A 26,776-nucleotide genomic window follows, 5' to 3' on the forward strand; every position below is an offset into this window, starting at 1 on the left:
AAAATCTCCTCCGAAAATTAGTTAACTTAAAATCTTAAACGATATAATACGAGTTTCATACTTTTAAAAATGCAAACAGAACCACAATCTTGTTTTATCTAGATACATAGACAGAAGCAGATGCAAAACATGAATTAACGCCTTAAAATCTATATCAAATCTATATCAATATTTTGCTTTCCATTCAGGATCATAGTCCCAACGAAGTATAAAATTGTTTGTTATTTTTCTTCTTCGTAAACACTACGCAATAAATAATTTGCACGTTCCTCGAATCGCGCTCGTTCTATTCTTATTTTTGATATTTATTTTTCAAGCACGGTGTTCGTTACTTTGGAGGTTTTATACGTGCTGGATGTAATAACCATAATATACAAAATGGTTGCAGAGGTTCGGTTGCTATTACAGTTTAAATGCGCGCGCGCGTTATACGAGGATTTCACGCGCCTTAAATTTTCATCGCGAGCCTCGCGTGTCCCCATTAAGTCGACAAGAATTCATTCGTCACGCATGAAACTTTGAAGTTGGAGTTCTTCCCACCGTGCAACGTTTGCCTTTACGATCCCGTACGTTACTCGGCGAATTGGGCTGCAGGAATGAGCCGCCATTTGCCAAAATCTACGTACCCTCACCTCTATATATCGTGCATTTCATTGGTCCCTGGTCGAACACCTTTCAGAACAATAGTCTCAAGCATACTGTAATTGTCTTTTGCAATCCACTCATTCTATAATAAACGTGAGAAAGAAACAAAGGGTATCGTCGATCACCCAATAAATAATATTAAAAGTATAGAAAACTTAAATTACCTCTTTCTGACTACTCATTTAAAAGTGTCGCTATTTATGGGACCGATCAATTATCGAATCAATTAATTTACCCTCCCTCCCAGCAGGATGAGAATCGAGGACCGTGTCGAGGGGGTTTCGAAATATGTATCTTGGTAATTTTAGACCGTAAAGCTAGCGCCAAGAGGAACGAGAATGGATGTGCTTCGTCGAGGAACGTTTCTGAATATTAAAGGAGAGGCGGAAGCGAAGGAGACGACGTAAGGTATCGAAGAAAAGGCTCGGGCGTATCTCGAGGACTCGGATGGTGGATGAAAGATGGAAGGGGATCGGCCACCGTATTCGTCTTCGAGCAGAAACTGGCAGCGTGGAAGTTATCGCGGTCGAAGCGGAAGAAGAAGGAAACGAAGACGGAAATCGTGGGGCGAGAGGATAGCGGACTGGACCAGGACTCTGATAGCCTTCCTCTTCAGCAACGTCGGTATAGTGTGTCTGGTGATCGGATACACTATAGCAGGCGCCTTCCTCTTCACCCACATCGAGGGCAGAAACAGCCTGGACGTCGCCGGAGACGTGATCAGGCTGAGAAACATGACGGCTGCCACCCTCTGGGAACTCACTTCCAAGGTGACGAGTTTCTTTTTCTTTTCTCCTTACTTTCGCCTTTGTAGACTCTTGTGCTTTAACAGATTCTCGATTAAAAAAGAATACTTGTTCTGGAAAAAAATTGCCGACGACCAGTATGCATAAAATGGCGATCTTATGGAGGGGTCAATAAGGTCTCTGCATTCGTCTCTTGCGTTCACCTTAAACCATTCGAGAGGCTTAAGTCTGGTTTAGTTTGGGGTATTCTTGTCTTGCCACGGTTCTAGTTCTTGTATATGAATTTCCTTGCATCTAATCTTTGCTGGAAACTGGTCGGTATTACTGGCGTTCATGTTCGTCCGTCTGTTTGCTCAGGAGAACGTGTTCTCCGAGAGGATCTGGAAGGCGAAAGTGCGAGCAATTCTAGAGAACTATCAGAGGAAAATGGTAACGGCCATAAAGAACGGCTACGACGGGGCGGAGGAGAACAAGAGATGGAGCTTCGCGGGAGCGTTTCTCTACTCCCTCACAGTAATCACCACGATCGGTGAGTTTGCCACCCTTTTGTTCCGTCCCTTTCTATCAATGTCCCGGGAGTAACTCGAATAGTCCCCGACGCGTCATATCTCTAGCGTTTTTGCGACTTTTTTCATTCTCACGATTCAATTGAGAGAGAGAATTTTATACGAAAATAAAGTGGAGATAAACCGTAACGAATCTTCGCGAAGAGGGAAGAATTTAAGACTGGTCGCCTGGATGACTCGGTTAGTTTTTAAAATAGAAAAGAATATTCGAGGTGGCAGTTGTTTGGTCTCTCGGGAGACATAGTGAAGAATTATATAATAGGATCCTAAGAAATAGGATCCAAGTATTCCCCGTCTCAATTGAAAACCGCAAACTCAGTTGTTCGATCTTTACTTACTTGAACAATCATGTTATCGATTTATGGTCGCTTATAATTTGTTAATCTTTCTAAATATCATCAAAATCTTCGAGGAAACTCAGGAATCCCCCTGTAAGTTCAAACGTTAGTTCCTTGCGTCACCGATAGAGAGCGGCAGCTAGTCGCCGCTATTTTCTTAGGCTTGAAACTCGCCTGTTTCAGGATCTGCCTAATTGAGGCCCCTCGAATAGACTCAAATTTTGTTTTAAACCACGAAACTTTGAATTGTACATCTTTAGCGGCACTCGATTCGATGGATTCAGAACTTCTTAAATTGTATTTTGAGATTTGAACGGTTAGGAGCCTTTGAATTATACACGGAACAGACGGAAGAAGTTATCGAGGACGGTTTAGACGTCGCGAGGCGAGCGAGAGAGATATTTCTGGCGATAACGAAGAAATTTCGAAATTTAATCAGTGCCGGACGACAGTTTCGCATTTCCTCGATATCGAATCGCCGCGATGTTGGCTCTGTATCGGTCTGGAAAATTACTTTTGCGCACAGACGACAGCCGACAAGCTGTGAATCATACGCGGGGGACTTCGTTAGCCCGGAAATTAATTATCGGCCGAGCCGAGACCCGTCGATCGGTCGACCTCCTGAGATTAACGAAGCTACTCCGGAGGACGTTGATCTTAATCGATCTTCCTATTGACACTGTGTATCGTCGCCGATTAATTAATCCGCCCCGGGCCGATATTCGTTATCAAAGGTCAAAACGGTACTGACAAGTGCATTTTTTAAGAATTATATTCACCGTTAATTCTAGGGCCACGTAAATTGCAGTTAGGGGAATGTAGTCGCGTAGTTCTGATCTTCAGGGAAACCAAACGTCACAATCATGATCTAGAATAGATCGAAATGTTGGTAGTACTAGAATAGAGGTTCTGTCATCAACGATCCTTTATTAATTGATGATTAATTTATTAGTAAAGTGATACCTACTACTCTAGAGATAGTGTTCTTTGCTCTAAAGACCACGCCCCCTCTAGAGATCGTCTCCTTTACTCCAAAAGGTCACACTACTGTCAAATACACCCGGTTAAATGATTGCTATTGTTTGAAAAATGCTATAGGTTCTTCATACGATTCCCAATTAAGATTTACTTAACGTCTACCGTAAGAAACAAGCTGTCATCGGTTCGTGCTGATTGTCCTTGAGAAACGCGGTCAACGACGCTGAATCGGAAATTAATTGACTCATATTCCCGGCAACCTCGGAAGATCATCGAGAGAAAGTTGGTATCGGAAGAAGTCGATTTTCTGCTGTTGAAAATTCTGTATTTGGTCGACAGTGACAGTTCTATCCGAATTGTCCTCGAAACTAAAATCCACCCATAGACGAAATATTCTTATTTGCAATCTAAAATTTATTCAGCTCTCTAGTCAATGAAGCTAATTATCAGCTTTAATTATTTTTACAAAAGTGGATACCTAAAATACATCTTCTATCCCTATTTTAATTGGATGGTTACCCTTCCAAAGGTTTGCAAATTATGTTTGCGTTTAAAACAACCCGTACGCGTGATGGAACGTGTTTCCCCAGACGTTAATGTCAACAATTGATTTACAACGTTCGACACGGTCGGTGATCCTGATCTTGGGGTATTTTTACCGTGTACTCCATCCCTTGCCAACAGTTTGGTCAGAATAATAGCCTGACGTAACTTTGCGGGCTTAGCGTGCAGTCTGTGTACCCAAATGATCGAACGTTGCGCAATTCGTATAACGAGTAACAAACTCGTAAGTAAACTTGGGGCAAAATCTCTCGTGTAAACCGGTCTGCGTCGTTATCGATTTCAACCTTCGAATTGGACCGACAATGGGCAACGCTTTGCTTGCTTTTAGGACTAATTAACGCGGCGTTGAGTGACAGAGTTACATTTTATTCGCTTCTGAAATAGGCCTCATTTTTTTTTTTTTTTTTAATTTTTCACAGCAATTTTAGACCGTACAATAGCAGAAAATAATTGAAAACCAGACGACCAAATGGTTAAGTAAATTTTAAGGGAGTAAAATCAGTATTTTTAAATCTTTTTCAACAAAGAACTGTAATACTTTTTTCGTCTGAATTTCTCCTATTTATTAATATTTATGAGATGCGTAGAATATTGATTTTGCACGTTCCAGAATATAGTAAAAAAAAAGACAAACTTTGTACAAAAAGACACGAAAGAAACAAAGAGTTTGGAAGTAATGGTAGGGTTATTTTTTGGAAAACTGGGGTAGAAATCGACGAGAAAAGGCGACGTTTTCGTTTCTTGGTAGACGGAAGGCTCGCGTAGCCCCGAATTTTGACGCGTCCTAAGCGGTTATCGTGGGTGAGTCGCAAGGGTTGGCTCGCGAATCGATCTGGCTGTCGACTAGCCGACCCTTTTAGGCTGATGCTGCTGGCCTGTAATCACGGTCGAGATAAAGTGGATAGGAGGGTCCCGTCTCGAACGAGAGGGGAGAGAGAGCGAGCAGAGCGGTCGGTAGTCTGGAGGAAGGGGAGAGGGCACGGGAGATCCCCGGAATTAATTAAACGGTCGGTCCCGCGCAACCCCTCTAACGCGCCAAAAGTTCGCGTCGTTAATTCCCTCTATCTCCCTGCGCCGCCGCGCGAGCCTTTGTCTAAAAAAGAAATATCGAGCGACGGTCAGGTGAAAAAGTACAATGGAATTTTTATTCGACCGTACCCCCATCTCTACTCGAAGATTCCCTGCGCCGCGGGGGTCGCGAGTCCACCTAACCCCAATGCTTGAAACCGACTGTAGCTCCGGTGGAACAGATTTCTCGAAAATTGGTCAAAATTGTGCACCTCGTGACTCGAAGCAATTGCCACGTAATATTTTTTTCAGGAATCAAAACAGAGCAAACAACGGAATAATAAAAAATAGTTGGAGCGTAGCCCTCGCCAGCAGAGGGCTACGCTCTCTCGCAAGTACTCGACCTACTGCCTTACTGATGGTTCTGCTAGTGCATCTTCTCACATATAACTGATTCGAGCAACCAAATACCAAATATGGCGGCTACGAAAGTTGCATCTCACCCCTACGTTTCCAACAATTCTTCCACCCCTGTTTGCAACAAAGTTTGATGGGTTGACTTCGATTTGGTCGGAATCCCGATTTCTGACTGTCGTGCTAAACCTCGAAAATAGGACGCGGACTTAAGAAGACGTTAGTGTCGGGGCTGCCCGTCGAGTCAAACTTGTCCGATCCGCCACGGAGTGCATAAATCATCTGCGAAACCTTCCGAGGCAGTAATCAGCGTCGCGTCCTACACGCTGACGGATCGAGCACATTAGTGGCAGGGTAACGCGCTGCCAACGAATTATTGGCGATCAACCAAAAGTACGGAACCGATATCCCTTGGTAGGTCGGGACAGGCTCGTTACACTGCGGGCCGCAATTTCGCCGCGGGCCAATCAATTATCAAGATTAATCGCGGCGTGCTCGATAATATGCGGCTGGTTTGCTTTATTTGCCTGTAATTTATTAATAATCCTGGAAGACCAGCGCACTCGATTTCGTGTCGATTCTCGGTTAATCGCGGAGCCTTTACTCATTTTTAGGAATCGCTTCTTCTCCGGTACCATTCAACCCCTAAAAACATCCCGATCGTTTCAGGTTTCAGATTATTATCTTGTTATCAGACTGTGTGTCAAATGATTTTCATCCACCCGCCTTAACTAAACATAATTTTTCCAGAATGATTTGAAACTTTTCATTTTCACCGAAAAATTGGGTACCTCCACATACTCCAACTTTTTTCTCGGAAGTGCGTAGGATTACGGGGGTATGTCTATTCACCAAAAATGATTGTAATTGACTCCTACATTCGAAAATAATTTTTTCAGAACGATTTGAAACTTTTCATTTTCGTCGAAAAATTTAGGCACCTACCCACTGTCGATTTTTCTTAAAAATTCGTTTTTCATTTTTAGTAATTTTGTTTGACGCCCTACAGAAAAGTTGTCTAATACTTTTTTGTAGGTACCCATGAGCTCTACTTTAGAAAAAAGTTTCATTGAAATGTATTCACTATTATAGAAGTTATGGCTGTTGAAAAATTGGACCATTTTTAGGGGGTTTTACTCATTCAAGGGACAACTTTTCGAATATTTTTATAATTGCTACATATTCTACACTAAAATACGCGGCGTTTGGCTTTTTGAACATTAAAATCGTCCAATCCGTTCAGAAGTTATGACATTTTAAAGATTCGCATGAAATTTCAGTGAAACATATCAACGCATGGTCAGACATTACATTTTCGGTAAGGATTTTTTTTCTCGAAACTGCGTAGGATTTCGGGGGTATGTATAATGACCAAAAATGGTTATAATTGACCCCTGCATCTGAAAATATTTTTTCCAGATCGATTTGAAACATTTCATTTTCGCCGAAAGGCATCTTAGATAGCCTGACCTTTTTCAACACTAGATTTACGGTACCCATCAATTTGACGCATTCAGATTCTAAACTTAACGTTATAGGACTCAAAAGTATTATTTGTTAGCAATTTATGTTGAATTGAATTGATGTAACAATATGGATGTATACTTTAATTAAAAGAAAAAACTGCATTTTAATGCAACTGTCAACGTAACGAATTATAATAAAAATTTCCACAACGAGTGTCCGTAAATCTAGTGTTAAATACTGTACTTATAAAAATCATGGAGCTTTAACGGACAAAACTTAGATTTTCTAGAGTTTCTGGGATCTCATCGACGCCAAATAGCCCCAGCGTCCATCAGCCCCGTTCACGGCAGGTTCCTGTCGCGTTTCGTCGCGCAACGGCCGGAACTCGAAATTTCTGCCGATGAAAAATGACGGTGTATAAATCGTCCCGTGCCGCGAAGTCGATAAATTATAATACGCTGGGCGGACGGAAAATAATCCGAGCGCGGTTTTTATCGGCGCGCACGCGGAGGACGCGGACACTTCCGTTCGCACGCACCGAGCGTTCCAGGCCTGGTTTCTGACGCGCGAATAGTCAACGGGAACTTGGGCCATAGATCGTGGCGGAAAAATCAGCCGAACGAAAACCCGGCCGCGGGTTCGCCGCTTCATTAATTGTGACCGCGCAAATATTTAAAAATAACAAGGATCGGGGACGCGGGGGGAACGGGGCGGGGCTGAGGGTGGAACGAAACTGTCGACCGAACGCGTCGTTTATTCGACGAACCGGCAGATTTTTAATGCATCGACTGCTTCCTGCAGCGACGAATTTTTAGCTCGACGTCGATGAAATTTATCCCGAAAATAGACTAACAGGAAGAAGGACTGTTCATTACCTTTTCATAAAGGTCGTACCGAATCGTCGGCCATCGATAAGCCGTGTTCGAGACGCGTCCTACTTCGTCGACAAAGTACAAAAATAATATCTTGCGAGGAAATTATGATTTATCAAAAGATCTAATTTTTACTAATTATTTAACTTCCAGGCTTGGGGGTTTCGAGTTCTCAAAATTGCGAGTTTTCTGTTCAATCCCTTTCTTTTAGATTCATTTCTGAAAGACAATATTTTAATTAAAATCCATAGATATAGGGTATTGTTGTACAAACGTCGTCAAGATTGTAAAAAAGATATTTCGTATAGATCATGGTCGCGTGCCAGGACGCGCGTGGCATTAATTACTTAATCGACTATAAGTTTCCGTCGAGCGTTTCCTCGCAGACGATTTCCGTCGTTCGACACGATAAGACCGCAAAGATTGAAAATTCATAAGTTTTTCCAATACCGTGGAAAATTATTATCCAGGCGGTGTGGAAGAACGGGGACAGTGTTCGTATTTTTACGGTGGCATTGATGCCGCCCCATGTGGACCTTATTTCGTCGAGTGATGGATCATATTCCCTGGATTAAAGGGAAATCCCTGGAAAGTTAGTCGTTAAAATTATCTACAGCCAACGATTTAAACTTTCGACGCCCAGATTGTAGATTCTTAAGGGGTTAGCCTATTTGTTCTGTAATTTTATTTGGAATAAATTCCTTAAAAACGATTCCTTTTCGACTAAAGGAACGCCTACACCCTTAATACACCCGAGGGTTTGGTTCTTGATGGAACGGAAGCCCGAAGCGAAACGAAAACGTGAATCGATATTTCTCCATTTCGAACAGGCGTCCCGAGAGTACTTTTCGAAGTTATCTCCATATTGGACACGTCTTGACACCGATTTCGAATGTTTCCTTTAGAGGAAACACGGTCTTTTGGGATAACAACCCTTTGATGCGACGATTGCTCCACGAAATATTGCATACGCACGAGTAGAACTAATAAGTATTACGAAAACCATTCAAAAATGGCGCGTAGAAGGTTTTCTAACCTCAACACAAGAAGCACCATAGAATGTCGATAATTGCAAGCATTTCCAACCCCGATTTCCTGTAATAATCGAGGTTCTAATATACTATATAAATCTAATACCTAAAAATATCCTGATTATTTATTCCTACATCTTTGTTACCAAAATACAATACTATTTATATCTGAAAATTAGTCTAATGGAATGGTGGTGGCTCGATAGGTTATGGCAACATTTGCCCCAAGACAAAATGGGGCAAAGTGGTGACCATAGTGTACGCCATAATAGGCATGCCACTTTTTTTGCTGTACCTCAGCAACATCGGCGATATTCTCGCGAAAAGCTTCAAATGGACTTACGCTCGTTGCTGTCTCTGCAGGTAAGCGCCATTTTCTTATTTTCCTTTCCTAGATTCTCATAGAAAATTTTATGCATTTCACTTGTTATAGACTGAATTTATTAAATTGCAATCATAGTAGCAATTGACTATAAAAATTCTCTTTTTGTTAAGGTGTCGAAGAAAGCCTCGCGAATTGACGACGAGAGGGGTTCAACGCGATGGCGTCGATGTCAGGAAAAATCATTGGCAAGTGAGTTTTCACGTGCAAATTGCTCCTTTACTTATTTGAATATCAATTCTGGTCACATTAATACTCCTCCAGTTTGTTCCAAGTAATTATTACGTTGTACAGACTGTAGGAGTAATATGTATTCTTTAACAGTTGGTCAACATGCATGGAAGGGAAATTCATGCGACCAGCGTGGACAAAGAAGTTTCCGTGGAAAGCAGCGACGACGTAGAAGAGAGCGATGGAAATGACGAAGATGATGATGGTAGTAGCAGCTACGATCCACAACAAGTCACGGTTCCCCTAACTCTCTGCGTCGCAATTATGGTTGGGTGAGCATCAAAGATTAATAAAATTAGAAGGTGAACTTTAACTAAAAAAATTACGCCGTAGTCATCCCCGTTTACAAGTGACAATTTTTACCCCGGATTCAAGCAACTGAGTCGCCCATACCTTCTAAGCGAGGGTGTACCTCTCTATTTTTAACGTGATAGAGTAAAATCAATTAAATCCCGACAGAAGTATTAAATTGTTTAGTGCCCATCGAACCAGGGAAACTTGTCGCTTTAAAAGTTTTTCGTTTCGTACGACTATCCAGATACATTTGGGGCGGAGCGATCCTGTTCTCCGAGTGGGAGGAGTGGAACATGCTGGACGGCTCTTACTTCTGCTTCGTCTCCTTATCGACCATAGGTTTCGGAGATATAGTCCCGGGCGACAAGATCTACGCGGCTCAAGGCTTCGATTTATCCTTCATCTTCTGTTCCATGTACCTGATGCTCGGTGAGTGTAAATGTGTCACGAGTCTTATTAGTTTTGACATTTAATGTTTCAACTTCGAGACGCAGGACGGTTCCATTGGGAGAGATACGATTCGAAAGAGTTGCAATTTATTTGTTGGATATATATGAAACTAATAAATGATACACGGTTCTTATATTAGGTCGCGAGTCGTCAGTTGCGGTTACGTCGAACTTATTTGGCCGCTCAAGGTCATTAAGCAGCTACCCCCACTACTTTGTTCGTTCTAAAATATTTATTATCTCCTTAGCAGACTATTACAGTTAACATTCTCTTTCTCCATGCTTAATTTCTAGTCAATAATTGATTATGTACTAATACATATATTTTGTTTCGATAGACAGTTCGAGAATAACAAAAAGTTAACAATCTAATGTGTCACGGTAACCTCTCTATTTGAAAGCCAGAGAGCACGCGAACAGTACAGTGAAAATAGCTCTAGAGTGACCTTGAGTGGCCAATTTATTTTACCCCGACGTGACTGACAGATGGACCAACAACTTCGCTCCATTAGTTACGTTACTTTCGATTCGCTACTGTAAATTCCAACAAAATGTTGTCCGCCCGTCTGTATTACAATAATCCAAACCTTAACATCGCATAATTATTCTTAAAAACAAAATGGATAGCTAAACCTTTCTATAAACAGAACATTATTTTTTTTCCACGGCAATGCAAACGTTCGACGGACAAATCCAACGGTAGTCGAAGCACGGAAAAATTGCAATTATCCAATAGTCCAATGGCGGAAATAATGTTACATCGTGGGTTGGGAATCATGATTCTATTGTCCCGATGGAAATTCAGTTGACGTTGATGGAAAAAAATTCCATTTATCGGCCGACCGTTTGCGGAGCGATCGTTAGAGATTCCCCGTGTCTCGCGTCGAAGAGACAATAAAATAATAGGACGATCGATATCAATAATTCTCAATGGGGGAGATTTAAAAACTGGCAGAGAATAGAGGCGGAGAGAGAGTTAGCGTCGCGCAGGTGGTCTCGCTGGACTAACGCGAAATTCACGTCGTAATTGTTCCTTTGCCGGAGCGACAATCGGATTCCCGCGGATTTCCTGAGGGGTGTGCAGGCTACGGGGCGGGCTAGAGGGGCGGGGAGAGGGGATCGGGGAGAACACGATGTCGCGCGGGCGAACTTAATCGTTTTAAAAGAGCTCAACAGCTTTAACTCGTCGAACGGGACTCCGTTATCCGCTTTGGATAGGCTGGTTTCGCGGCGCGAGTGTATTAAGTCGCTCGTCGCGCCCAATAGCCGACAAACCCTTTTGTTCGCGCCGTCCGCGCGAAATTGTTCGTGAAACAAATTCATCGATCGACGATCCAAGCGTGGTGGGGATGGCGCCAGGGCGACCTTGAGCGGCTAATTTATTTTACTGCGACGAAACTGGTATAGATCGACCGCTAACTACACTGTCGTTCTGTTTTTGGGGTCGTTGTCGTGTTGAAAAATCCATTTTGACATCATAGTTTTCTAGTATACAGTAACATCCTTCATTGTAATATATTTTTATAACCAATACTCTTCGTCAAACCTTCCATTTTAAGTAACGATCCTTTCTCTTGCATTCCCATGTTTTTTACGTTGTATTTTTAAAAAGTAAGGTCCGCCTATCGATCGTAATTCGATTCGTTCCCGAGTGAAGGGTTTGGGAACGCGTAGTCCGGGGCTCCACTTAATGAAACCGAGAGCCAAAGTGTCGCGAAGCGTGTCAAGGGTCGCGAGATCGATTGCTTCTTAACCCCCGCCGCTTTATACACTACGCGACAAAAGTTTGACAACGCTCGGCTCCTCTCGAGACCGTCGTAGATTGGTGGACTCGATTTTGATTGGCGGATGATGGCTTCAAGCTACATCAAAGGGACGAAACATTTTGTTTGCTGAAGATTCGATCTTGAAGCGTATATCGCGTTAAAGTGAGGGATCGCGCCTTTTTGCGTCTCCAGGGTCGAGCGATTCTCAATGTTTCATGCAATTATCGAAGTCCTACGAGTAATTATCGGGGTCCCGCGAGCAATTATCGAGGACTTTGTCAGTCGGACATTCCCCTTGTCACTTTCTCACAGTTTACCTCGGACAGGTGCAGCATCGCAACAGTACAGTAGAACCTCGATAATTGCATGAGAAACTCGATAGTTGCACTGCGTAGATCGGTGGAGGGGATAGTCACGTAACAAGTAGGGACATTAGAGGTGAGAGTAACAGGTAGTTGCAACCATAAATATTGGAGATATAGTATGAAAAATCGCAACTATATTTTACTGATTATAAAGACAATCGATGTCTTTCGAATCCATCGAATCTCGTTTGTTGTAAATTTAGTTTGTCGATTCTGTTGTTTTATCGTTTGGATATAAAAAAGAAATAGTAAAAAATATTAGATACCGTTGTAACTATTTGGAAAAATATGGTTTCTAGAAAATCGCGTTTATTTTACAGGAATGTGTGCACAGTGCAAATATGCGTTGAATACGCGTGCCTATAACTTTGTCGATATAGTGAAACCGACAGCACCCATCGATAAAAATATTTTCAGGGGTATTTTCAGAAAATGAAATAAAAAGGGATTTTTTAAAGGGAAATAATTCATCCCTGAGGAGGTTATTCAATTTCTCCCCGTATGGCAGTTTATATCCTGAACCCTGTAAGGAATACAATCTGAATTGCTTGACGTATAAATCGCGTACCAAATGGGAACGACAAAATAAACACCAAAGAATCGAATCGTATCGCTCCCGTCGCTGCGTCGCGACGAAAAGCATGAACTCGACGTCACTGTGTGTTGCAGGTATGGCGTTGATCGCGATGTGCTTCAATCTGATGCAAGAGGAGGTGATAGCGAAGGTGCGCACGTTCGTGCGTACCGTTAAATATATATTCCGATGCGACAGGTGACCCAGCCCCGTCTCAGCCGCATTCTACGCCCCCGCGACATTCGGTGAGTCCAATCTTGTCACGTTTTATTCATGGAATATCTTGAAAATGTAATCGCACGGGGCTTACGTATCGCGACGGAAAAGCGATCACGATGGCGCGACGATATATACGACTAGATCTCGATTTACGCGACAAAGCGCCGCGAAGAATGTCTTTCGTCGAACCAGTGACGGATGCAACGTAGAAGGGCACTACAGGGACCTAAACCTGTCCAATTGATCGGAAGATCTATCACGATATTCCTGCGATTAAATGTGAACGTTTTCGTCCCTCTGGTTTAGCAAATTGCGTCGTGTTTGGTCTCGATTTAATCAGAAAGACTTTACGGATACAATTATTTTAATGTCGTAAGTTACATTATTTATTTCTATCGTGCTCACAATTTGTAGGAATGGGATTCTCGAATCTTTGGCCCCCTCCCCTCCAATAAATTCGTTAGTTTGCTTATTTGTTTTCTTACGAAAAATCTCCAAGAATCTCAGCAGCTAATAAATAGACGCGACACAACGTCGCATCGCGCGTAAGATATTCTCGAATAAGAAAAGAAAAAATGAAAAACCGCACGGCGTCGACGTTCCAGGCAGGTCTTCCGGGAGCGTGATGTCGCTCGAAAAAAGAGAGAACTTGCTTCTATCTGCGACGACTCGCGTAACAGATAAAGGGGAGCAGAATGAGGATAGGGAGGTGAAAAATGAAGTCTTCTTTCGAGAGAGAATATAATGGGACGGCGAAAAAATAGATCGACGGGTCTCGAACGACTGCCTTCGCGCGTCCCTTTTTCTTATGCAACAATATACGTCGCCGGAATGGAAAAATGCCTTGCACCTTCCCATCGGGAACATCCTGTCCTCGGAAATCACGATCAATTTGTTCGCCTGCGACAGATTGCGATGGACTTACATTTTTCAACGTATTATTTAAACAAATCCATTTTTCTGAATGTCGATTATTTAGACGAATTTGTTATTGAAAGATATACAATTTTCGTGGGACAACCTTTTTTGTATTCGCGGTAGTTTCCGAGATATCGAACCACATAGAACCCCCATTCTTTCCTTTATGGATATTTTTTATTCTGTGCTATGGACATGTATGGGGGAAAAATCGGTGAGTGACGGTGTATAACAAATATGGCGGACAATTATGAACTTGTGGCGTCCCGTGTCTGCCACTAGAGGGCTACGCCCTTGTCTCTCTCGCAAGCGCTCGACTGAACCCTCCGTTCCTACACATACGCTCCTCAACCGACTACCTGATATCCCAGGGCCTTCTGGGAAGCCTTACTAGAGAATTCAGTAGCATGCCCGTTGTTCGAAACGCTTCTCCATCGTTCTCGTTCTCAAAACCCTTAATAAATATAAACCGGTTGGAACACAGCGAGCGTAACTTGTACTCGTACTTTCCCGAGTGTATTTCGATGTCGAGTATCCGTCGAAAAATAAAATTTCTGCTCCCTCCTGGCAGCCTGTCCCTCATTGTTATTGCAGTAACTTTTCGACCCCGGTACGTGACACGTCGCGGCGATAGCCAGGGAAAAAGAAGGTCGACGGCGAAAGATCGCGGAGAGGTCCGGTTGGGTCGCGTGGCCTCGGCCTTCGGCGTCCCGCGCTCCGTGGACGAAAACGAAGGAGAAACGGAGGAGCAAGGAGAAGAAGCGTTGGCGGGGATGAGGACGAGAGAGGGCGCTGGCGGGAGGGGGAGTTACTGGAAATAGCAGGAGAGGTTGTCGGAACGGGGCTGCGGTGTTCCTTCATGCGGCGATCGGACCGCACGAGGCCGCGCGTGCGCCTCCGATCCCCCGGCGACTGATCTTGCGCCCTGCGCCCCCGTCTACGGGGTGCGTCCGTGCCGGCGACACACTCCATGGACGGCAGACAGTTCCCACGGCACTCGACGGACGCCGTTTCTCGTCAAACCTCGCCTCTGCTCGACTCTCGCGTCGATACCTCCGCGACCTAACCCTGACCGGGCCGAACGACATGTTCCGCGCCGCCTGAACCCGCCGCCGCCGCACGCCGTGTCGAGTTTCCTCGCGTGCACGCGACCCCGGAGTCGTCGGGGATGCTGCGTCTCGACGCGGTTAGTTCCAACGTGGCGAGCCGCTAGAAGGCCTCCGACGAAACAAGGACCAACCACTGCCCCATGGCTCTGACGGAGTACGCGACGACGTTTCGTCTCGGAACAGCGACAGCAGGTACGACCGTGCAGTATCCGGACCCACGGACGACCAGCTCGTCGACTAGGGAGCCGCGGTTCGTATTGCCCCGTCGCGGACGTCGCGTCTGCGACAAGTAGCGAACGGCACTGGTCGCTGGTGGACACGGATCAATGTAAACGACCGAGACGCTGGCCGTCCAGCATCCTCCACGCGAGTCAAGAAACAAAGAGGGTTAAGGAACTGTTGACCATCGACGTTCGACGTCCTACGCGAGATCGAGAAGTGTTCAAGTGCGACGTCCTTTCAACCGGTCCTCCCTCGACGAAGATTACGAGTTCGCGTCGATTACGCCGAGACTCGTGACCTATCCGGTCTGATTCGATTGGGAAAAAGTTTGCCCCCGGACTGTTGGCGGACTGACATGCCTCGCGAAGCGTCTGTGGGAAGTTGAAGGCTGCTACGATACGGACGGGAGAGCGATCGCTGGTAAGGTAAGTGCCAAGTTACCGGAGGAGAATGGGGAGGCGGGAGGGGGGAGTTTCGAAGAAAGTTTTTCGAACGTTTCCGAATCGATGCATCACCGCCACCGAGACACCTCGTGCACCCCGTTCGCGAGACACGCACGCGATTTTTATCGCGTTGCCGCAGTTCCGGAATGCTTCGCGTCTTGCTCTAGCTACGAATCTCGCGAAAGAAGTAATTGCAAACAATCCTAACCTCTGAATCCCAAATATGGCATTGCTGAAACGGGTGTTTGAAGCATCCACGGTTCTTGTAGGTTCCATTGCACCGAGATATTTGAAAGCAATTGCGTCTTTGAGGTGTCTTTGCTGATACTAATAGGAGACGTATAATTCTGAATTCCAAACAGTTTTAATTGCACCAAGGTGCTTGACCCTCCTGGCAATTAGAAAGAATCCAAACGTAACGAAAATCTACTCCCCCCCAATAACGAATTCTAAAAATTGCTAAAACTCGAGTAGACGAGTAATTGAGGTTCTCAGTTTAAGAATACTACGAAGCCTCCATAGTTGTTTCAGGCTCGTTTGATAAACCTTTATCGCCTGCATAGCGACGGAGGCAGAATTTTAACAAAGATCGTCACGGTTAGAATAACTGGTTCTCTCTGTACGAGTGGAGAGATGGTCGAAAAGTCACTCGAGGGTGGCAGTTTCGTCGTGTTCGCGGCAAAAGCTGGTTTCGCTGACGAGTCGTCGGGTGAGCGAGCCGGAAGTGCTAACAAAGACGGGACATTTATCGGAAGCTGTTAACGCGGCTAACTCGGGACAACGGCAGAATTACTGTGACCGACGAAGCTTAAAAACCTGATCGTTGGACAGTTCGAATCAAATTCTCGCGGACGTTGCGCTAACCGATCGAGTTTCGCTCAAAAGATGGGTCATATACTTTGAATATATGCATTTGAAACATTGAGGATAGGTTAAAAGATATACTTTGAGCATTAGGAATGAATTAGAATACATATCTTGTATACTACGTAGAATACATACTTTGAACATTAACATGTTCACTGTCCATGGCCCGTATACGGTTCATAGCGCCATGCTTTTGGATGCGTCGCTAAGAAACCGGACAGTGAACGTGTTAAGGACCCTTTAAAAGCAATTCTTTAAATACTGAGAATTAGAAGATACATTTCGATCGCTGACCCAGAAAGAAAGCGTCGAACGTGGTGGATTAGTTGAGAGGCGCATCGTAAAAAATGAGAAAGGTTAAGCGTTCGAGGAGCCTTATGAATGGCGATCGCGAAGATGCCCTAGAGAAGCAGAAAGAAGAGGGTAAAACGAAAATAAACTACTCGTTCGGGCGAGCGATGCCGGTCATTGTTCGATCCGCAACAGTGGGACGCGTCTGTCGATTCGTCAGTGAAATTCGCTTTTACTCGGTGTAAAGGCGCAGGCGTCGCAACCACATAGATAATTCATAATGACGAGGCAAGCTATAGTTGTCATTCCCGCTCGCGGAAGCTTCACGGTTTTTCTCCATCGACCATTTTCCTTTTCCTTTTTGCATCTTCTTTCTGCCCCTCTAGTGGCCAGCCTTGCCCCTTTTCGCCTTTTTCTACAACCCCTAAGAAACTTGTAGCTCCACCAGCACCGTGTCACAGATCTTTTAACGTAATTGGTTCCGTACACGTACGGCGTACGTGACACCTAAGCGACTGTATTTATTTTATTTATCCACTTTGACAATTGCTATTTATCGGTATTACTAACGACACGAACCCTTGTCCAAGAATACGATAGAAATGTTTGTAATAGAACGAAGATAGTTGCCTTTCGTGTTATCCGATTTTGAATTTCGCGCCAAAACGAATATATAAATGGTGCGTTAGAAAGCTTCGGTTTTGATAGGATCGTCGAATCCTTCGAGATTTCTCCGTCGTGCGAAACGAAGCAGAAGGCAAACAACTCTTCTCGCATTAGAAGCGTTAAGTGAAAATTGTTCAACTGAAGAAGCAGTTTGTTGAACTTGTGTCGTTCTACGTGTTTATCCACACCACTCCATCACGTTCAACGAGCTATCGCGTTTCGTTCGTTTTGCACCTCGAAAAGGACAACGTTAAGTCCTGCAGGGCAGTGTTTCTCATACTTTTTGACCCTCTAGCGTGTCACATAATCTCTCCACGTCAGTAGATAATATTTTACCACTCAGAAATAAACGTAGAAGTGATTATCCAAATGTATTACTGGTACATTAATGAGAATCACATTTATATCGACGACATCACAAAATTCATAACTAGAGTTGACGATAACCAAGATATCAGTTGATGTTTCTAGCCATTTATTTGTATCGCTGTAAATAAAAGAGAGAACGTTGAGGGTTGGTTTTGGGAAACCATGTTTCCTAACTTAAAAAACGTCGAGTACGAGGCTCATGCTCAAGATTGTCGTCTGGAATTTTGTCTTTGGTCAGTGAGCCTTCAATTTTTTCACCGACTGAACAGCGTCCAGACCCGGTTGCTTTCGAGAGCTCGTAATCCTAAGGGTCTTCAGTAAATGGGCTCCCATGCCCCTACTCTCTCCCTTCCTCTCTTTCTTTTTCGTCCAGCCGGAAGAAGAGGGATTAAGGGTAGACTTACGCGAGTATCCTCCCCGTTCCTTGGTCCTTTGAGGCCTTTATTAGCGGCGTTTATGTACTCGGGGCTCGTGAAATACTCCTTCTGGAAACTTATCGCCCCGGGCATTTCAAATAACACCCTCCTCACGGTATTTTCTTCCGCTCCCGCGCAAGCTGTTTTTCCCATCGCGTCGCCCGCAGTCTGCGGCGTTCAACGGCCAAGTTAATTAACCCTCTGTGCCCGGATCTAAACTTTCCTATTTCTCGCCAGACCGTCTAAATTAAAATACGAAAGTATTGCTCTTCCAACCAAAAACTCTCCATTAATCCAATTGGATTTCTCCACTTTATTCATTTTAACAATTCCACGATTATAAAAAAAAATTTATACAGTTAGATTCGTACTTCGCGTCACACATAATTTGAACCTTTTGTTTAAACAAGGTTTCCAACCCCTAAATATGAATTCCTGCAGTTATACAGGGTGTTCGACCACCCATGGGAAAAATTTTAATAGTGGATTCTGGGGGCCAAAATAAGACGAAAATCAGGAATACCAATTTGTTGATGGAGGCTTCGTTAAAAAGTTATTAACAATTAAATTCAGAAATTTCAAATCGTTATGGAAAAAATATTTTCTATTGCAGGGGTCAATTATAAGCATTTTTGGTGAATAGATATACCCCCGAAATCCTACTCAGTTTCGAGAAAAAAATTCGAGAAGGTGTGAAATTTTTCGACAAAATTAAAAAATTACAAATCGTTCCGAAAAAATTATTTCTAGGTTCTGGGGTCAAATACAACCAGTTTTGGTCATTACACATACCCCCGATATCCTACGCATTTTCGAGAAAAAAATTCGTAGGTGCCGAAATTTTTCGTCAAAAAAAAAATATTTCAAATCGTTTTGGAAAAATTATTTTTGGTTGCTGGGGTCAATTACAATCATTTTTGGTCAACACACATACCCTCGAAATCCTACGCAGTTTCGAGAAAAAAAATCCTTACCGAAAATGTAATGTCTGACCATAGCGTTGATGTGTTTCACTGAAATTTCATGCGAATCTTTAAAATGTCATAACTTCTGAACGGTTTGGACGATTTTAATGTTCAAAAAGCCAAACGCCGCGTATTTTAGTGTAGAATATGTAGCAATTATAAAAATATTCGAAAAGTTGTTCCTTGACCTCGTAAAATAAGAAAAACCCCATAAAAATGGTTCAATTTTCAAACAGCCATAACTCCTACAATTGTGAATATATTTCAATGAAACTTTTTCCTGAACTAGAGCTCATGTAAAAGTATTAGACAACTTTTCTGTAGGACGTCAAACAAAATTACTAAAAATGAAAAACGAATTTTTAAGAAAAATCGACAGGGGGTAGGTGCCTAAATTTTTCGGCGAAAAAAAAAATTTTGAATCGTTCTAAAAAAATTATTTCTAGGTTCTGGGGTCAAATACAATCAGTTTTGGTGAATACACATACCCCCGAAATCCTACGTAGTTTCAAGAAAAAAATTCAGGAAGGTGGACAAATTTTTCAGGGAAATAAAAAATTTTCAAATCATTCTGGAAAAATTATATTTGGTTGCGAGGTTCAATTACAATCATTTTTGGTCATTACACATACCCCCGAAATCTTGCGCATTTTCGTGAAAAAAATTCAGTACGGGTGCAACTTTAAATGTTAATAACTTTTTAACAAAGCCTCCATCAACGAATTGGTATCTTTGATTTTCGTCTTATTTTGGCCTCTAGAATCTCCCATTAAAATTTTTCCAGGGGTGGCCGAACACCCTGTATAAAGAGTTTTATCCTCTGCAGACTGAGGGCAAATGTCGCGGACGTCCATAAGGGGTGACCTAATAGCTTCGAGAGATCGTAGAGGAACGTGACGAATCGTAAGAGAGGGGAAAATGCGGGGAAGGACGAATCTGACAACGAAAACCGATATACCGTGGTAAAAAGGGCCGAAAGCGAGGGGGAAAGTTTTCAATTTCGCCGCGCGAATTAAAGCGTCGACGTGAAACGAGAAATTAAAGCGCAAGAGGCGCGTGAACGTCGACCGAAAACTGGTGCTGTGTTCGACCAGCGACGAAATTTTTCGAAAGCGCCATTTTTCTTTTTTAACAATTTAAACAATACGTAATTAAAAGTAGTCCAAAAGGGCCGCGTTTGGACTTGTTTTCGTTGGGATTTCCTGGCCAACAAATTTTAGTTTTCAATACTGAACGAAATTTGACTATACATCCAGGAAAGGTTTTTATTATATTTCCATGGGCAGCATTCTTAATCGTTTCGCTAATTTTCTCTATTAAATACGAGTCCAAACGCTACATTTCATATATCCGGGGTGAAATTGTTTCACATATCCGGGTATTATTCCTACCGCGTAAGTTATCGTCTACAATAACGTCGAATATCTACGAGCATTGGAAGAAACATGTAATTAAACGATGACGGAGCATTATTTCATGGCGTTTCGGCGAATCGAGCTGGTCGATTCGTGGGGCGGCGAAGGAAATGAGGAAAGTTACGATCGAGAGAGGGCAGAAAACCGTGGCTGTGTGAAAATATTTTCTCGCGGCGTTATCGAGTTTCCATCATTCATTCCATTCGAATGCGCTCCCTGTGAAAAGCGTCGTTGCGATGAAAGTTACGCGGGCACCTTATAGGTGGACCGGCAGGAACGTTAAGAAGAAGTTAAGGGCCGCTTTATATCGCCAGAGTCACTGGAAATCCCAAGGTACCAAACGACTGTTTGCGACTGGAACTTCGTACCACCCACCTAATCCCCTTAATTTATGTCACGGTATCGAGGAATTTCCTTGGACCTCCTTTGCTCGTTAGTATCGAACATACACAAGGCGATTCCAGGAACTCGGTCGTAACTTCGTGTCAAGCGAAAATAAAGAAATGTTGCGAGATAAAAACTTTCCTAAAGATTCGTATTAGGAAAGTAGGAGAGACATCGAAGTTATTCATCTTTTAATACCATCTGTCATGGTGTGTCTCTTCGTCCATCTTCCTAACGCTACTGTTTCTTTGCAGACTAAAGTAAGGAAGACGTAACGAAACGTAATTGAAAAACATCTGTTCAGCTCTCAACACGAGCTGTCTTGGCTTTTCTCTTTATCCATCTACTTGAGCAACTTGTCTCGTGCAGGCTGAGCACTAGGTGAGATATCAGAAAACGTGGACGGGACACGACTCCTCAGCTCGCAAGATACCATTATCTGTTTCCTGATTCGTTCATCTAACATTACTGCTCCCAAATTGGATAAGGAATATCAGAAACCTGGTACTTTTATAACAGAAGACAGTACTAGACACTGAGGACACTGATATCTCAGCTACCACGGTAGATTCTCGAATTACTTACTCACCTTGAGAAGCACAGTTTGCACAAAGAGACAAGAAACATAGTAGTCAAACACTATGGTATATCACGATCCTCCTGCGACCAATTGATTCCATCCCCGCTACAAATTGGAAACTACCGAAGCACGGGTATTCCAAGTCTTAAGATCTGCGTGGGACGCGAATCTCTAAGCACTTCGCGAAGAAGAGCGACGAAGTTGGCGAAAACAGGAGGAGGGGGCGATCCGTGCGATTAATTGCTTCGTTAATTGTTTCGCGAAGTAACAACGGTGGAAGTTCGCGATGGTAATCGGGTAATGTCATCAGGCGCGAGGGTAGCAAATAAATCGTTGGCGTTGTAAGGTCCGTAAACGGTGGGGTATTTATAGTTATAGCGAAGGGAGGAGAGGCGCGAGATAAGGAAGGAAGGGCTGGCTGGCGGGTTTGCAGGAGGGGTTAAGGAGAAAGCAAAAACAGCCTTTTTATCCTCGGAGCTGCGATGGAAGAGGTTCTCGTTCGCAAATGAGGCACGAGCGGCGAGATAAGGGTGGAGAAGCCGCGGGCCAGGCCAGGGTCGAGCGTATACGCGAATAAAGGGCGATCAAACGCGATAAAAACTCTGCTCGAGAACCGATAAGACCTAATTGAATGTTCCCTCTCGATTTTAGCCGGCCATAAAGCCGGAAACTTTAGACGAGACCTGGCCTCTGCCGATAACCCCGGCCTCGCTCCCACCATTCGACACACATTTCGCTTTTGCATAACCTACTTTGCGACACACGGTGCGCATCGTAGATTTCTTTTCAGACACGACGCGTGGACCCTCGTTTCGCGTCCCTGCTACGGCCGAGAAGCCTCAGTCGATTTAAGGAACGTATTTTTATCGAGACAGTGGCTCCATCCTCGATAACTTAAGGGATAAGATACCTAATTTTCGATTATTGTAGTAATATGAATTTATTCCGTCATATTAAGCATTGGATAGCATCTTTTAACCTTGCTTGGTTCGAGCAATTCCGCTAAAGCGAGGGCGAGAAATTACAGTCGAATTATTAAACCGAGCTCTTCGGCTCGATAGATCGAAGGGAAAGGATATTTAATTTTTAATTTTCCTAGTGATAACTGGGAGGATTGAATAAGATATTAGTACAGTTATATATTTTTGTTCTTAAGTGAAAAAAACTGAAGCTCCCACGCGCAAGAACCTAGTAATTATATAGCATCTGCCGCGATCTCTTGGTAATTACAATCATCAATCTCCCTTGAAAACAAAGAGGCAAATGAAACCGCAAGTTCATAAAACGAACCGCCGAAAGGAAAGTGCACGCGGGATGGAATTGCGGTTCGACGACTCGGCGCTTTTATCCCTCGCGCGACGGAAACAAGATTTATCGGCGCGGCTGCCTGAGGGGGCGGAGGGAGCGAAATCGTTCCTCGAATCCCGCGGAATCGTGTTAGATTTTCGTCGCGTTTCGCCGTCCGGAGGGTAAAATCGAGAAGGAACCTTGCGGTGAACCACAGAGACGAGAGAAACGTCACTCGGAAGCGAGGCCCCAATGAAATTTTGCCCACCTTCTACAACGAGGGGTTAGCCCACCTCCTCCATTTTACCTCGCCTTCCATCCTGTCTTCCGGCGTTCGAAATAGCAGCAACATGGAAACAGAATTTTCCCAAGAAACTCTAGACTTCGAGAGATACCGACGGATTCTAATCACGATATTCTTTACTTGAGGCGTGTAGGTTCCCCTAAACATATTTGCCATTCATTGCTTCAATTTACTTAAAATTACTCATTAATCGTGTGTTAAATTGCCATAACATTGCCAACTCTGCTTAAATAGTGCGAAGAATCTCTACAAAGATATCTGGTAATTAACATATTTTCCTCACGTGTTAAGCAGATCAAAACATGCAATGCCATGACTAAACTAAGTGTACCACTAGCACCAAATAGAGGGGGCCAAGCTCTAGGAACGAGTGCGGCGAGAGTTCTCTTGGGAATGACTGCGCTAGGCATCCTGCTAACATATAACACGGGGGGCAAAGTTCTGAGTCGTGTTAGGAACCGTATATTTATTTAATTTCTTGCGTTTTTTGCGTTTAAACCAGCCTACTCGCTGCTAAATGAAATGGAAAATTCTAACGGGCTGAACTCGTCACTGGTAACATGTGCACCCTTTGTAATTGACGTTAAGTAACGCCCAACGAGGCCAGATTACTTACCTCGGGATATATACAAGGTAAACGTTACTGCTATTTGTCTACCGGGATTCAGTTGACACGACAAGCAGATAGTTACGAGCTCGTTATCTCGTGCGAGCAGACGCATTTAATTCGAGACACTTGAACTTTTCTCGCCAGGGAAGGTGGAATTGTCAGGATCGTTTTTGCTAATGCGACTGCAGGAAATAATCGCCTCATCTTGGTGATAGTCTCCGCCTCGAAAATGCGAAGTTTGTGCTGGTTATAATTGGTTGAATCAATTAATTACTAATAAAACATTCATTTCGAGACTTCTTTCAACGTGGGGTCTTACTCTTACAGAAAGGGACGTCTTACGATCCCAGGGAACCCGAAGAATTATTTCTAACTTAGATTAATAGTTGTGACAATCAAATTGTCCTTCGCCTTAATTGATTGGTATAAAATTTGGAGGGACTTAGTGCAACATACTAATTTTAACACTTAAGGCGATTGTCTTTGATCTATCTGTGTCACAAATCTTACCCTAACAAGACAAGCGTACGCAGTACTGACTATAGCAAGAAAATTAACTGTCAATGTTATGTATGAACACGACAAGAACGAAGATGAAGATAAGGCAAATCAAGCGTCAATCGACCAGTGGAAAAAGTAAAACGAATTTCAGACAGAGATGCATGGTTGGAAAGTTACGAGTATAGTGCCATTGAATCGATTCGATTCCGATTCTCGACACCTCAGGATCATAATTCCGAACCAGACTCCATAAACGCAACAGCACGAAACGCGAATATCTGTTATCGGAAGCGTGATCCGGCAGAGAGCTACGACACGGTCAGGTTTAATTAAAAGGCGGCTCCATAAATCTCTTGGCCGGCAGGCAGAACCGTAAAGAGTCCTTTAAACGACTTATTGGTTCTCGACCTATTTCCTTAAAGGCTTCCGCGACTTTCGTGCTCTTCGTCTCGTTTCGCCGATTCGTCCCCTATTATACGCTCGAAAGGATCGTCTCGAGACCAATGGTGTCCCCCCGTCGCACTTGAATCCGGACGAAGTCCGCTAATTTGACGGGGAACCCCGGGCAACAGCGAATCGAACCCAAACGAATTCCGCGAGCATTCTCGCGGCTGGTGTCCTGCCTTTAGTTACCGCCGCGCTTTCTTCGCGCTTCCTCCACTCGAGTCACCTCCTTCCAGTTCTTCGCGAGTTCGTCTTGCTCCGGAAATTCGGTCCAACGTCTCTTTGTGTCCCTCTCCCACTCGGCGTGCCACCGTGGCTGCAGACTCCCACGCCTCTAGCTGCTCCGGCTATCGATTGCAAGCTGCCAGGGCCGCGAAGATCCCTGGCTTGGCTTCGTTGTGCTAACTCGTTACGCGGTGTTACCAGCGTTACCGATTATACTGCGACCACCGTTCCTTCTCTCCCTACCCCTCCCCCCCCCCCCCTCGTCATCCACACTCCTCTTTTTTACGATACACCCTTTCGAACCGTTGGGGTCAACGATTGTCTGCTCAGACGCATTGAAACGTGCTGCACAGGGACTTACACTTAAATGGAAAATATTGGTATTGGTGTTGCCAGGGATTTTAGAGATCCAATAGTCTAGAACATATTCCACAAATATTGTGGGTTTTACAAGCAAAATAAATTTCACGTTGAGAGATAATAATATTGTGTCGTAGAACGATTCGCAAGAAATAAGATACGCGAGTGCACCGCGTCCAATAAACAGCCTTTTACGCCCCTAAACTGCCCTCTATTTGTCTCTGTAGACATCGCCTCTATCGTTGTTCCGTATCGTTTAAATTTTTTCCTTTGTTCCTAGCCACACGGGGCTCCGTGTCGCCTTATCGCCGCATCTACGGCTCATTTTGTAGCCACTTTCTCACGCCCAGCAGCCCCACTCGTTCTTTTTCGTATCCTGTGGCTCGTTATCTCCGCCCTCGCGTACGCTCTTCTTTCCGCCATTGTTACACCGATCCGTCTCTGTCCTCCGTTTCTGTCCCTCGCCCCCATTCCGTCTCCCCCTCGGTGCGCGCACGTCGATTTTCCATACACGCGAAACTCGAAACGTCGGAAGGAAACACGGCGAGCATATCGAAGCAATGTAATCCCGGATGAAATGTTTGTGTAACGGGAAGAGTCACGGTTGATTCGAGTTCCCGGTTGCACAAAGCTGCCTGATAAATGAAATTCCTTTATATACTTTTCTACGCGACGCTGGACGAGGTAAAGTTTGCGCAAACTTCGTCGCGCGAGCAGCAGATGCTCGCAAACGGGCCCGAGACGATTGAGCGCCATCTGTTGACGCTTAACGCGTTACGAAACAATCGCGTTGTTCCGTCGATAATACAGCGTCACGATGTAATCGACCGAAACCCAATGGCTGATTTGGAAACTGCTCGTAACTCACGTGAGAATGGCTCTCGAGTCGTACAGAGAGCGGCTTATTTTCCTCTCAGTTTTATTCAGCAGAAATAAACAGATTAAAACTAATACAAACCGGTTCGAACTGAAATCAAGTTTGTGTAAATTCTTTTCACGCTCGAACGTTTTTAATTTCAGCTGCATTGTTAATACGGTCGGGAGAAGCCCCGTTTATGAACGAATAAAGCCTTTGTTAGACTGTTTCATAAAATATAGCGAAAACGTTCGAATATTCATCGAAGCGTGGGAATCGATCATCCGGTCTCGCGTTGCTCCTCGAGTTCTGACTTTCCCCTATCCCCATTGTCGTTCGATCGTTCCAGCCACGCGGGAGCCATTGTTTAGACGCGATTCACTCGGATTATCTTCGTCGTGTTAATTAGTTACGCGCGTTAGCCCTCCGTCGAGGTGTGTGCATCGCATAAATTCCAATTAGGCTGGCCTATCCCTGAGGGATTACTAGTCCCGCGCGAACTGGATCAAATCACGGCGCAACGTTTTACAGAAACGTCCGCGTCTGCATTGTTGTTGGACGGGTCTACCCGCCCCAGGGGCTGTGGAACACGGGGCACGCTACAAGCAAGGGCATTTTGCTAATAATGCTAGTAA

General features: G+C 44.1%; 1 protein-coding gene across 6 annotated transcripts in view; it reads left to right on the forward strand.

Annotated features, from left to right (window-relative positions):
- Positions 1-26,776, forward strand: part of LOC143343589 (TWiK family of potassium channels protein 18-like) — a 34,605-nt gene that overhangs the window by 1,343 nt on the left and 6,486 nt on the right. For 2 of the 6 annotated variants that reach the window (XM_076768623.1, XM_076768625.1), the window contains exon 1: positions 14,635-15,583. Coding sequence is in view for 3 of the 6 variants with exons in the window: in XM_076768627.1 (XP_076624742.1) it covers positions 1,107-1,415; positions 1,749-1,920; positions 8,836-8,992; positions 9,125-9,203; positions 9,336-9,514; positions 9,781-9,965; positions 12,786-12,892 (1,188 nt within the window). In the remaining 3 variants the exon portion in view is untranslated. The other 4 variants (XM_076768627.1, XM_076768626.1, XM_076768629.1 and 1 more) reach the window with 4 other exon arrangements.

Source organism: Colletes latitarsis, chromosome 7, assembly GCF_051014445.1.
Source record: "Colletes latitarsis isolate SP2378_abdomen chromosome 7, iyColLati1, whole genome shotgun sequence".
NCBI lineage: Eukaryota > Metazoa > Arthropoda > Insecta > Hymenoptera > Colletidae > Colletes > Colletes latitarsis.